This window comes from Nannobrachium achirus (assembly GCF_963921795.1).
Source record: "Nannobrachium achirus genome assembly, chromosome: 17".
Lineage (NCBI taxonomy): Eukaryota > Metazoa > Chordata > Actinopteri > Myctophiformes > Myctophidae > Nannobrachium > Nannobrachium achirus.
Genome location: NC_137824.1, coordinates 60843245 through 60857356, shown reverse-complemented (window position 1 = coordinate 60857356; position 14112 = coordinate 60843245). Strand labels below are relative to the sequence as shown.

General features: G+C 41.3%; 1 protein-coding gene across 3 annotated transcripts in view; it reads left to right on the top strand.

Annotated features, from left to right (window-relative positions):
* Positions 1-12915, top strand: part of ugl (ureidoglycolate lyase) — a 25559-nt gene extending 12644 nt beyond the window's left edge. For all 3 annotated transcript variants that reach the window (XM_080746403.1, XM_080746402.1, XM_080746401.1), the window contains exons 10-16: positions 1267-1465; positions 2865-2943; positions 4436-4528; positions 4897-4969; positions 5126-5193; positions 8398-8528; positions 12448-12915. In XM_080746403.1, coding sequence (XP_080602529.1) covers positions 1267-1465; positions 2865-2943; positions 4436-4528; positions 4897-4969; positions 5126-5193; positions 8398-8528; positions 12448-12703 — 899 coding nt within the window. In that variant the 3' untranslated portion in view covers positions 12704-12915. The remainder of the gene's footprint in view (positions 1-1266; positions 1466-2864; positions 2944-4435; positions 4529-4896; positions 4970-5125; positions 5194-8397; positions 8529-12447) is intronic.
* Positions 12916-14112: the final 1197 nt, after the last annotated feature.

The following is a 14112-nucleotide window of genomic DNA, read 5'->3' as shown; positions in this document are numbered from 1 at the left end:
AAAAGTGTCCGCTCCAGACCATGAATGCAGTTTTCACTATGGTTAAAGAAATGCAAATGCCCCCTCTTTCCATGCCATACCTGAAGGCAGCATTCAAGAGAATCGCCTTGTCCAAACTCTCCCGAACTTGAATGCAGCATCTTATGTTGAAAGAATTGCCCTCTCTGTGTAGAAATCCATGCCGTTACGCCACATCTCCAGTATTGACTTGATTATGCTTGGTTCAGTGTGGGATCAAGCACCAAAAATAGCAGACCTCCAAGCTCACAACGCGTTGTGCTGTGACACGAGCAGCGAAATCCCTGCAGGTTGCGACCAAAGTTGGCGCCCCATGTCACTACGTCAGACCCAGGCTAGGCTCACGATGTGGAAGGGAGGCTTTGGTATTTTATGAAAATGTCGCTACACTAAAAACTACATTTTCGCTACAATCAATAAACCGTTAACAAAGCCTATCCTTAACAAATAACATTATTGTGTCAGTAGCATTGTGTTTTACAAGTTTAATACCATTATTTTGCATTGTGCTCTACGAGTTTGTCTTCTTCTTTTTCTGCATAGTACTGTGATGTGTCTGTCATTCTATGTTATAAGTAAAAAAAAAAGGACCCAAATTGCTTGACATTTGACCGTGTAGGCTGTGATAGCGGAAAAATGAATGTTCCACATGGATGAAGGATTGACAAAGATTTATTCAAAAAGGCCTGGCCTCTCCTGTCAGCCCGTCTGGGCACCAGCCTCCCCTGGCCCATTCTCATACAGCTCTTATTGTCCATTCTGACAGAGATGCTATTCTAACATGGTAACATGGTCTTATAAGGATATGTTCTAAAGATAAAGGTACCCTACAAATAGAGAGTGCACATTCGCTGACGGAGTGAGAGAGTGAACGTGGGGGAGAACTCAGCTATTAAGATTGACAGCTGTAGCTGGTTGACCAGCCATTCAATGAGACTGAATGGAAGGAAAACAAGTACATACAGTAATACACATATGTGTTACTCTATACATTTCTGCCACCAAGTGTACTGTCACCAAACTGTAAGGGGGCGTCAACTTTGGTCGCAACCTGCAGGGATTTCCCTCCTTGCTGCTTTGTGAGCTTGGAGGTCTGCCTCTTTGACATTCTCTGTGTGTTGCGTTGCGTTGCGTTGCGTTGTGTTTCAGGTCACAGGCGTTCCTTCGTGCTCCCAGACCGCAGTAACATTCTCTGTGTGTTGTGTTGTGTTGTGTTGTGTTGTGTTGTGTGGTGTGGTGTGTTTTCAGGTCACAGGGGGTCCTTCCTGCTCCCAGATCGTAGTAAGTACGTCAACATGCAGAAGCGTTTCCTCCGCTGCTACATGGACCTGCTGGTGCAGACCTGCCACCACCGGGGGGCGCTGGCCACCGGGGGAATGGCTGCCACCCTGATGCCCCACGACACACACAGCGCCACCTACAGGACGCTGCTGGACACTGTCACCAGGTACACCACCACCACCCACCGCTTAACACCCATTCAGACATCTTTGTTATGTCACGCCATTCCAATGCTATCAACACACTGAATGGGAATTTGTCAGGTCTTCTCAGACCATTGAATGGTGCAGTAGCTCAGATACTGAGCTACCGGGCTTGTGTTAATGTTAATCACGCCATTGATTGGGAGATAACTGACCAACACACAGGGCTCGGTAGCCGCGGTAAATAAAGTATTGTTATTGACCATGATGGAGGCACGCCGTCTCAGGCGACCTTGAACCATGCGAGATACCGCCAAGTGAGCTAAAGCAAGCCGCCGTGTTGAGCATTGCGAAGTCCGCTTGAGCCTTGATGGCATCATAAGGAATGATTTTACACATGGTTGCGTGCTGAAAATAGCAGATCTACAAGCTCACAACAACGCGTTGTGAGCTTGTAGATCTGCTATTTTCAGCTCGCAACACCGGAGAGCAACCAAACATAAAATGACTCTCTTCTCCACCAGTCCCTCCCTAACGTTTTAGTCTAGTTTTTATTTTGTTGACGAAATTGTCAATATATTTAGTCTTAGTTTTAGTCATCACAGCTTAGTTTTTATTTAGTTTTCGTCTGTGAAAAAAACTGTCGACAAACATTTTTCGTTTTAGTTTTAGTCGACAAAGTCAACACTGTAACTGATCCTGGCTTTCAAGGACCATCAGTGTGTCTGTGGTAAATATTAGATTATTTTCTACACACCATTATAATGTTCTTATTTTGACCCTAAGACCCATTTACTGAATGTCTCCAGGTTTTCTTCAGAATATGTATGACTGGTACTACGTAGGACCCTGTTAACTCTGAGAGGGTACAAATGGAACCAAATGGACTCGGTTCAAATGTTTTTCATTGTAGATTTTATGATTTATATGCTGTAATGATCAGGGCGTCCTTGAAACAGAGAGCTTGCTATCAATGGTCTTCCCTGAATAAAGACAGAATAAAGAAGCTCCATTCATACTTAGAGGGAAATGAAAACTTTGCTGATTTTGTAGTTCTTTTCCCCACTTCAGGTTAGAAACTACAGCAGGGTAGACACATGGCAGGTTGTATAATCACTGTAATATTAGGACAGATTATAGGACCAATTTGTTAAATCATTTAAGAATGTGGCAGACATTGTGAAAATAGCAGAAGAATATCAAGAAGCTCACAACTATTGCTCTGCTATGCTTTTTTCAATATTGATCTGTGGAACCAAAACTGTAATGACTCAACTCTTACACTCCCAGTTCTTGTCAGGGTGGGGGTCTCCAGTTCAAATGTGATTATTTCGGGGGGTCACAGCCTGAAAAGGTTGAGAACCACTGCTATGCACCGCTATTAACTAAACTATATTAACCATGCTGTGTCCTTCATTCCAGACTCAAACTGTTGGAGATCAAAGCAGGTGTGGATGGTTTTATGGTGTATGACCTGGCTCTGATAGAACCCATGCAGAAAGTATGTTTATTACTGTACTTTATTACTGTACTGCACTTTATTACTGTACTGTACTGTAGTTTATTACTGTACTGTACTGTAGTTTATTACTGTACTGTAGTATATTACTATACTGTACTGTAGTTTATTACTGTACTGTACTGTACTTTATTACTGTACTGTAGTATATTACTATACTGTACTGTAGTTTATTACTGTACTGTACTGTAGTTTATTACTGTACTGTAGTATATTACTATACTGTACTGTAGTTTATTACTGTACTGTACTGTACTTTATTACTGTACTGTAGTATATTACTATACTGTACTGTAGTTTATTACTGTACTGTACTGTACTTTATTACTGTACTGTAGTATATTACTATACTGTACTGTAGTTTATTACTGTACTGTACTGTACTTTATTACTGTACTGTAGTATATTACTATACTGTACTGTAGTTTATTACTGTACTGTACTGTACTGTACTTTATTACTGTACTGTAGTATATTACTATACTGTACTGTAGTTTATTACTGTACTGTACTGTACTGTACTTTATTACTGTACTGTACTGTAGTGTGGATGGTTTCATAAAACCCATGCAGAAAGTAAGTCATGTTTCACAGCTCAGGGTAAAATGACTTCACATCAACATCACAGTTATTACATTTTGGAGCAGATTCAACACCAGTCCTACAGCATGTATGAAATATTGACAAAGAATAAAACTAAAGGACATTTTCTCTATGATTTTAGTTCATTTTATAAACGATAGCTTGTGGCAACTGACAAAAATAAAATGTTTATTCAGTTCTACTTAGTTGTTGTGATCTTCAACAGTGAACTATAATATTTAATAACCATCATGGTATGATAGCTCTTTCACACTCACACTATAATGTGTAACTATGATATTTCATTATAATAATCATGTTAGCATATCATACTTGGGTATTTGTATTGACAACTCACTAATATGGAACACACATGTGGACAGTCTCTGTAGTAAACTACAGCAAAGACTACACTTTCTCCGCCGTCTGAGCGTTCACAGTGTTGACCAAAGGTTTGTTAGAGTTCTATCGAGCGGTTTTGGAAAGCCTGGTCAGATTTGGCATCACAGTTTGGTTCGGTATTGGTGCAGACTGCAGGGAAGATCATCGGAGCAGGACAACTCCCCTCCCTGCAGTCTATGTATGAGCAGACTGCTCTAAGACAGGCTCAGAAAATAGTGAGTGATGCTAACTATTTTGTACCCTCTGGCAGAAGGTACAGTGAACCTACGTGGCACTATATCAGGTTTTAAAAATCCTTTGTTCCTGTGTCAACTAAAATGTTGAACGAAGCTCTTGATTGTGAGATCAGATTAACTACGTATCTGTGCACTGTGTATTGTTGTGTCCCCTCTGTATGGATTTCTAGTATGTATTTTGTCTTTGATGTTTTATGTGTGGTTGCAGCAGGGCTGAAAGCCCACAATAAAGTTTACCTTGATATTATTATCAGCTGTTTCAGACTCACACCCATGGAGACAACCAGCTGGATCAATGTAGAGATGATGTCACAGTGACGGCTGAAGACCTGCTGACCATGCCATCGGTACCTCCTTAAATAATAACATTCATTATTGTTACTTTAAAAATATTAATGCCAGTGGTCTTGTGTACACTGTAAAATGACTGGGCTCCAGGTAACATGTTGACTAATAACTTATATCCATGTGACTCTACAAGATTATATTATAATATCATATTTACTGTATATACTCTACATGGTTTATATTATAATAACACATACCCATGTCTTCAGGGAGGAGTATATGATTACATTATAATATTTACTGTATATGTTCTGTAGGGAGGAGTAACTATCTTTATATGATTATATTATAATATTTACTGTATATGTTATTCAGGGAGGAGTGACTCTATGGTTTATATTATAATAACACATGTCCATGTCTTCAGGGAGGAGTGACTCTAGATGGTCTACAGTACAACATTACAGTGGGGATTCTTTTCATCGATGCTTGGCTGTCAGGTAAGATGTTTTATTATGTGGATGACAGTTCAGACATGACTGTAGCTAAATGAATGCCGACAGAAGAATCACGTCAAAGTATCAAGCACAAGACTGTATTTCTGGATGTTGGTTACTGTACTAATCTCTCTCTCTCTCTCTCTCTCTCCCTCTCAGGTAAAGGTCATTTCTTCTTCAGAGGTCAGGTTGAGGACTCGGCCACAGCAGAGATCTCCAGATCCCAGGTGAGTCCAGGCTTCAGTTGTGTTGTATAACTTAACACAGTGTTGGATGGATAAGACCAACTTTTATCAGGAACTATAAAAACTATATTGATGATGAAATGAAGTTATATCTTGGAACGAATCTCACCAGAGACTGGTACAAATAGTGTTCGCGTCCATGTTTTAAAATGTATTTTTTGTCGGATGTTTATGTGTGTGTGTGCGTGCGCGTGTGTTGTCTCTTTGCCAATATACACACCAGTAAGACTCCCTAATCGGGAGATAAGCGACCGTCAGGTGACATGTATACACAAAGAGGGCTGTAAGTGGCATTGGTTCCTGGGTGTAGGGGGACGTGTAGACATAGTGTGTACTGATTTGTGTGATTTTAGGCCAATATACACATCACACAAAACGCACTGAGAGACATGACAAACATAACTGGCCATGAAGTGGGTTAGCCTAAAAACTCACACTCCACCCCAGACATACTCTTCCTCTCATATGGTGAAGGGGGCCTGGAGGTCCCAAACGTAGAGTGGATCTACTGTATGCAGCAACAAGGCTAACCCACCTACTGCACATGCTCAATAATGACCATGGCACTGTCAGAGAAATGACCAGGACGTCTCTGCTACTGGACCTACACAGGAGGAAGGTCCTCCTGACTGCTGAAGACCAGAACAACTTTCTAGGTTTCAGGAGGAAAGACTCTGGAAAACTGGACTCACAAGCCAAGGGCTTTGGGCTCTGGTCCAACTGGCCAGATCTCAATGACCTCTGCTATCAGGCAGGAGACCAGATAAAATGGGCAAAAAACAACATCACAGTGCCCACCTCTGATGGACTGGTTACAGACCCCAGTGTGGGAGTGGAGGCTACCCTCACCTGCAGGCTAACCCTCACCCACCAGGGAGGGGGCATTAGACTACAGGAAGACACAGCTAGAAGGATTATTCTTAATGCGAAACAGACTGAGGCCAGATGCCAGACAACATTGGCATAGACTTCAACTGCAGGGAAAGTTGGCCTGTGTTGATTACACTGATCATTCTGTTTCACATTCTATGTACAAAAATGCTCTTATTGTGGAGGATGTTTTAAAATTCACCATCAAAGTAAGACAACTTACCAACCAAGTACAATCTGTCAATCTGGTATCCTGACATCCATAGTCCACTCTGTATTAACCACCATGATTCTGAACAACCTCTAGAATCCATTGCACACATAAGTTTAATATAACAAACGGTTCCAGTGCATACAGTTTAAAAACAGATACATTGCTCGCCACAACCAACATAGTGTCCGATGCAGTTAGAAAATGTATGCCATCTACTGTAGTGCAGCAGTGCATAAAAACTAAAGAGTGTTACTGGATTGGTTTGGCTGTGCTTGTGATGTCTTTGCTGGCATCCCACCTACACCAGATGTTGTTTTTGTTGACACCAATCACAGGGAGGTTCTGGTTCCGGAGGTGGGATGTGTTTTCATCTGTACATGGACCAGGCTTTACAAGAAGAACCAACCATTACTTAGCAGGCATTGACACTAAGGCTTGCCCACCTGCCCCCGGCAGGTAGATAATAACGTCAGGGCAGGTGAAGTTTGCTTTTAGGTTGCCCGACCGGGCAAGTGCTCATTTGAGAGGGGACACAAAGGATAACACGAACGTGGCCAGTGCGATCTGTCTTCTGGTCTGTGGAATGTAAAATTAGAGCACTATTTACTAGGGGTGTAACGATACATTTTAAGAGCGATTCGATACATATCACGATACATGGTTGACGATGCGATACATGGACGATATTGGTTCATTCATGGCGATACGATACGATTCGATTTAATTATTTAAAATCGATATAGTAACTATTTAGCAAAGAAATTAAATCTGTGTGAAAGGTGTGGATAGTGCAGGTTTTTAAGGGAAACGTGTATTAATATGGATATAAATAAGTAAACACAGTGATTATCTGCCAAATACATGGTCATTGTATATTGACAAACCTGCACCTTGACATGAACCCAGAGATTACACACATTTATCGATAGACCAGTGTAGCTATATGGAAAGGAAAAGTAATTAAACCCCTCCTTTTATTTTTTTCTTCTTAAAAATGCTCAATACAATGCACATGTAGGTAGTATCGATACAATCGATTCTTTGCACTGCCGATTCGATACGATACAAAATAAAACGATTCGATTCGATTTTAGCTGTTTTCATTTCGATCTACTTCGATTTCTTAAGTTAAAAACGATATTTCGATACAGTTACTATATTGTTACACCCCTACTATTTACCTATAAAGTGCTGTTTTTACTGTGGCTACTGTGTGAAACCATAGACATAATTAATCATAGCTACAGTGTGTAGGTATTTAAATTTGGAGGTATTGAGTTGTGACATTTTTTATTGTACAGGCCCAGAGAGTAAAGAAATAAGTGTTAGATTGAGCAGTAATTAAAATCTTTACCTATCATTTTATAATGGACGATTAACTTTTCGGGCAAGTGGGCATGACCTTTGGGCAAGTAGAACATGAACTGTACTTGGCCGAAGGGCAAGTGCCTCTGAGACCTTAGTGTCAACCCCTGCTTAGAATCATTATAGATGTAGATTCTCAGTACTCATATGTGGAAGTCTGGGCTGTGTTCATAAACTGACCAACGAGTGGCCTAACAATCACTGGCATGACAAAGAGCAAGGCCAAACAAGGGTCTAAATATGGCTGTGTTTCAGAAGTTCTATGCAGCATGTCAGTGTGGAGGAGGATGTGCTGCTACAGTATGTGTATTCTTAAGCGTATATAAACTGTCAACATCGTTGATTTGATTTGGATCTCTTTTAGCCATCGGCAAATCTTCCAAGAGTCCAGCAAGAGTCCAGCAAACACAATACATTACGTTACAGCATACAATAATGATAAAAACAAAAAGTACAGCATAAACATCAAAATACAACTCCACACACACACAAACACACACACACAGACACACACACACACACACACACACACACACACACACACACACACACATCTACAAGGCTTTAGAAGGCAGGAGGAGTCTAGTTTACTAGGCTATCATAGGATACTCATGGTGGACTATGCATCATTACATTAGTTTCTCTGTCAATTAATTGTAATTTGTGGATTCAAATAAAAAATTAAATGTGTGTGTGTGTGTGTGTGTGTGTGTGTGTGTGTGTGTGTGTGTGTGTAGGTGTGGCAGTGGATCCGTCATCAGACCCGTCTAGAGGATGATGGACAGAAGGTGACCAGAGCCCTGGTCTCTGACCTCACTGTGAAGGTCATCAACAACCTCCTGGAGGTCACACATAAACACTCTGTCAGGTACACACACACTGCTACAGACAAACACACACACACACACACACACACACACACACACACACACACACACACTACAAAATACTCAAGTATTCAAAATTCACTTCAATTTTCAATTGGAGAGAGAGAGAGAGAGAGAGAGAGAGAGAGAGAGCGGACACTACTAGTAGCAATAACACTAATGTAAATAATAGTGTAAGATAGCATAATAATAAAGCTATACTAGAATGTTAAGATAATAAATAATGATATAATTAAGGATGTCCCGATACCACTTTTTTGCTGACCAAGTACAAGTACGAGTACTTAATTTGAGTACTTGCCGATACCGAATACCGATACTATAAGTTAAGTTTCTGTACAAGTGCTTAAATAGTGTGTGGCGCTCCAAAATAAAATGCTTTAAATAATGATGTTGTCATGGCTAGAGTGAGAGAAGGTGAAAACACTGTTCATTAGTTGAACTAACACACACAAAACTGTGTCTTAGGACTTTTGATATGTTGTTACCAACATATTTATGGAACAAAATGTTATCTGGCGCTGCTGTGAGCGAATACGAATACAGCAAAATAGGCTGGTATCGGGGCGAGTACCGATACCACATCCCTAGATATAATATAGTGTAGAATCCATCCACAGCTGTGCTCCATACAGAGACCATCGCTCTACAATCACATGATTCAATCTTTATCTCTGGCTGGGGTTCAATGGAACCCTGTTAGTGGTAGAACTCAGCTCAGTACAGCACATGAAGATCATCCTTTAAAACCTTTTTGAACCTTCTGAAGTGCCATATCTTCATTCTCTTGAGTCAGTGTGACATGTCAACGTTAACACTTTGACTGCCACAATGTTAAGGGTTTTAAGGGTAAAACCCTTGCCACCATAGACGGCCATTCATTTTTGACGGAATAAATTGAAAATGGTAGGATGTACGAAAATTGACAAAAATTTCAGAGAATATAGAGTCGGAACCTTAGCTTTCACCATAAAAATTTCGTCCTGCTGTGGTGTTCTGCTGTGGAGAAACCTGAGGGAGAGCGAAAGCTGTACAGATGAAAAAGGAGCATCAGAAATTTACTTTCTGAGATAATTGAGGTCAAAGGAAAAAAACTTTCAGAAGCCCTAGAAACAAATTGGTAAATGGTACAAGAACACACAGTACCTCTAAATGAAGAACAGGGTGCAGGCCATAATGCTGTAAAAAAAAAAAGTTAAAAAAAGTTGTACCGTGGTCTAGTTATAAGGCAGGAAAGTGGAAGAAGCCAGGAGACTGACAGAGGCTCTTTTTTCATCTTCCCAGGATGAAGGAGAGACAGAGTAGAATCCACTGTGTTTTGACCTGGGATTTTTTATTCAAGCCTTCAGTTAGACATCAGACATCTCAAAAATAAAGATAAAAACTCTGATAAAGATAACAAAAAAAAACTTTACATTGCTGTTTCACTTCAGTATAGTTGTAGATGTGTTCCATTGCAATCATCATTTTAGTCACTTCAAACTAAAACGGTCAAACTACCCTGAGCAATTCAAAGTCATAATACATAAAATTAAATAAAAATTGATGTACATTCATATGGAAATGTTTGTATTGACAAAGTCAAGCCAACTGCGACAAACTTCACCATGTTAGAATCCAGACCAGGCAACTGCAAGTAAGAGTAATTATGAAAAAAAAAAACATAATTACCATAAGGTATATATAATTATTTGCTATACATTTTATATACACAGGTACATATATTTCCAAAATAGCAGATCTACAAGCTCATAGCCCGGCACCGCGCTATGAGCTTGTAGATCTGCCATTTACATATGATGCCTAATAGCCGATCTACAAGCTCATAGCCCAGCAAGGCACTATGAGCTTAGTATTTTCATGGCTCTCCTTTTAGTAGACCTTGTACCAGTGAACTGTACCGTCATGAAACTGTACCTTTTCCTATGCAAACTTCTAATAAAGTCTTCAATCAATCAATCAATCAATCAATCCCTTCTTTGTATTTACCTACTGTATGTTTTTATACTGTTTTTTATTTCCCCCTTTTTTCCTGACTATATCTACTGCATAGTACTGTGTTCTATCCGTCTGTCATTCAATGTTATATGAGATACTGCAATGGTTTACTATGGAAATAAGCCTAGTCTTTTCATGGATCTCATGATCTCCTTTTAGTAGACCTTGTACCGGTGAACTGGTACAAGGTCTGACCAATCCATCTCGCTGGATTGGTCAGACTGCGACGTTTGCGAGTGACTTATAGTGGTTGTTTTGCTGGGATGTGTTTGTTTTGCACTAAATGGAGCATCTGTCCTCCTTTCTCACCAAGCTAAGCTAAAGAGGCGTCAATTGGGTATGGCAAGCTATGGCAGCTGCCATACCTTGGCTACAGGGGGAATATAATAAAATGTACTGTAATCGTGCCTGTTGTAAAGGTATGTAACATGACTGGTGTCTTGCACGCGAGCCTCGCGTGCGTGAAAGACACCAGTCAAGTTGCCATAACTTAGCTTTTTCTGAACTGACGCCGCTGAGCTAAACGCCCTGCTCGATCGGTGGTCCGCGCGCGGACCACCTGTTGTGATCCGAGATGAGCATAATCATCTCTCATCTCATGCTTGCTCTCGGAGCGACGTCGCGACCCCCCAAACACGCCAATACACCACTGTATGTATCAATCAATCAATCTAGCAACAACCACTTACTTTATATAGCAGTTCTTTTCGCTGCGACGCCGCGGCTCGGTGGTCCCTGGTGGCCTGGTCGATGAACCATGACGATCCAGTAAAACTTTTCAGATCACATGTAACGCCTGTAGAAGTAGTCCTCAGTAGTATAGTAAAGCACTAAACTAAACCCCCCCCCCCCCAAACACATGGCTGCTGCTTCTTTTCGCTGCGACGCCGCGGCTCGGTGGTCCCTGGTGGCCTGGTCGATGAACCATGACGATCCAGTAAAACTTTTCAGATCACATGTCGTAGTCCTCAGTAGTATAGTAAAGCACTAAACTAAACCCCCCCCAAAAAAACATGGCTGCTGCTTCTTGCCAAAGTTGCCGTCCATCCAGCAATCCCAGGCCTGGGGAGGACGGTCATGTACCAAATCACCATGGTAACACAAGGTAACACAAGCTGATTGGCCACACAATGGTAACCATGGTGATTTTAGTCATTCCAGGGCCCAGGACGGCTGAATCCAAGCGTCAGTGATACATATGCTCCTAATCTTGTGTTAATTAAAAAAAAGACATTCCGGCGTCATATGACGCCGGTGGCAGCGCGGGGGGTGTAAAAGCTTGACGTCATATGACCTCCGTGGCGGTCAAAGTGTTAAGTTTGATTATGACACCACATCAAAATGAAACATTTCCAACGGTTTTTGATGGTCGATATACATAACCTTTATTATTATGTTTCTTCTTTAGAAGTATGTTCTTTCACATCATTAGACTCAATAACCCACCTCTCTCCTTCCCCAGTCAGAGTTAGAGGTGTTTGAATCAATACTGTATGCGCAGGATGACATTTGTATAGATTTGAACTGACTAAACTTGTTTTGAATATTTAATTTTAAAATAACAATCCTCCCTCTCACACTTGCCAGTGGTCACCCTCCCGTGCCAACGTTGCCACCCTAAAGGCCAGTCCTCACCAATGCAACTCCTTGCAACAAGAACTGAAAAAAAAAGAAACCCATTTGTATTGAACTGTCCAAAAGTGCTGAAAAATAAAACGAACTGAACTGATAATAAAGAGTTGAAGACTTGTTGCATTGATGCGGTCTGGCCTTAAGGTTTCCTACCCCTGCTTTAAAACATATATCAATATAGTTGACTTTTTGTCTATTGATTACTCACTCCATGGAGACTCGAGTTCATTAATAAGGTTTAACTGTCTTAGTTTTTGTCACATGTTCCAGAGATGTCCAGAGGTTGACCACAGCAGCCAACATGTTCCTAGAAGTCGTTCAGAGGAGGGATTTCCCAGAGTTCCTCACAACGTACCTGAACCTAGACCACACCTTCCTCAGCTCGCAGGCGGGGGGCCGCGACCCGGGAGACCCCTCTGAACCCCCACCCAACCTGAGCACCCAACCCCACCCTAACCAGCAGGACCCTGCCAAACCGCCAAAAACTCTGACCCGCAAACGCCAGAAACCCCGATCCAAACTCTGAGCACCCAGAACCCCCACCTCAAACTATACTGTACACCAAGGGTCTTCAACAGGGGGTCCGGGACCCCTAGGGGGTCCTCAGAGTTACTACAGGGGGTCCTCCAAATCTTTGTTTGATAGAAACTTTTTCCTTTTTTATATTAACCACTTGAACCCCAGTGTCCACATTTGGAAAACTTTAGCAAAAAATAGCAGATCTACAAGCTCACAACGTCTCGCAGCGCAAGGCGTTGTGAGCTTGTAGATCTGCTATTTTCGGCAAAGAGGTTTGGTGTAGAGGGGAAAAAGAGGGGGAAAAGAGCAGACTAAGTACAGAGTGAAAGGTCAAGTTTATCAAGTATTGACGGTTCAAGTGGTTAAATATCTGAAAACACAAATTGACATGAATCCAAAATACACTGATGATTGTGCTGTCAAACAATGAAACTAGATGGAATCTATAAAAAGGTTGTGGGGGTCCCTGCTTCATCTCTCTCTCAACTAAGGGGTCCTCGGCCTGAAAACGTTGAGCGTTGCAAAGTCCGCTTGAGCAGACTCAGTGCCGTTAGGCGTTGTAAACCATGGGGCCAGAAATCTTTGACCCCCCACGACTTTCGGACCCTCCGTGCCGTCCAAGTGAACACAGCGGAGCGCTCCCTAGTACCTCCGGTTTCAGCCAATCACAAGCCGCAGCCAACAAGGCATTGTGTAAAAACAATAGAGACATACTGTACAGTACAGTACAGTCAGATGTCCATGTGTCACTCAAGGTGGCAAAGGTTACTCTTGTCTTTAGGAGGTTAAGTGATATTCTTTCATAGACAGAAGAACCTATTGACCTTTCTATTTCTCAAAAAAAGTGCATGTGGTGTAACTGTTGTCAGTGGAAATTGAGGAAAAAATGTGTTCCAAAAAATCGAAGAGCTCCAGTGACCACCGTACTTTATTTCTGCCCGGCAAACAATCTAGAGCTCTGATTAATGTCACAATACAATCTAGAGCTCTGATTAATGTCACAATACAATCTAGAGCTCTGATTAATGTCACAATACAATCTAGAGCTCTGATTAATGTCACAATACAAACAATCTAGAGCTCTGATTAATGTCACAATACAAACAATCTAGAGCTCTGATTAATGTCACAATACAAACAATCTAGAGCTCTGATTAATGTCACAATACAAACAATCTAGAGCTCTGATTAATGTCACAATACAAACAATCTAGAGCTCTGATTAATGTCACAATACAAACAATCTAGAGCTCTGATTAATGTCACAATACAAACAATCTAGAGCTCTGATTAATGTCACAATACAAGCCATTCAACACTAAAATATCACTTCCACCTCCTATAAGGCTTATTTGTACTTGGTTGGTTGAACGCTGTGTCACACACCAAAACTAGCTGATCTACAAGCCTACAAGG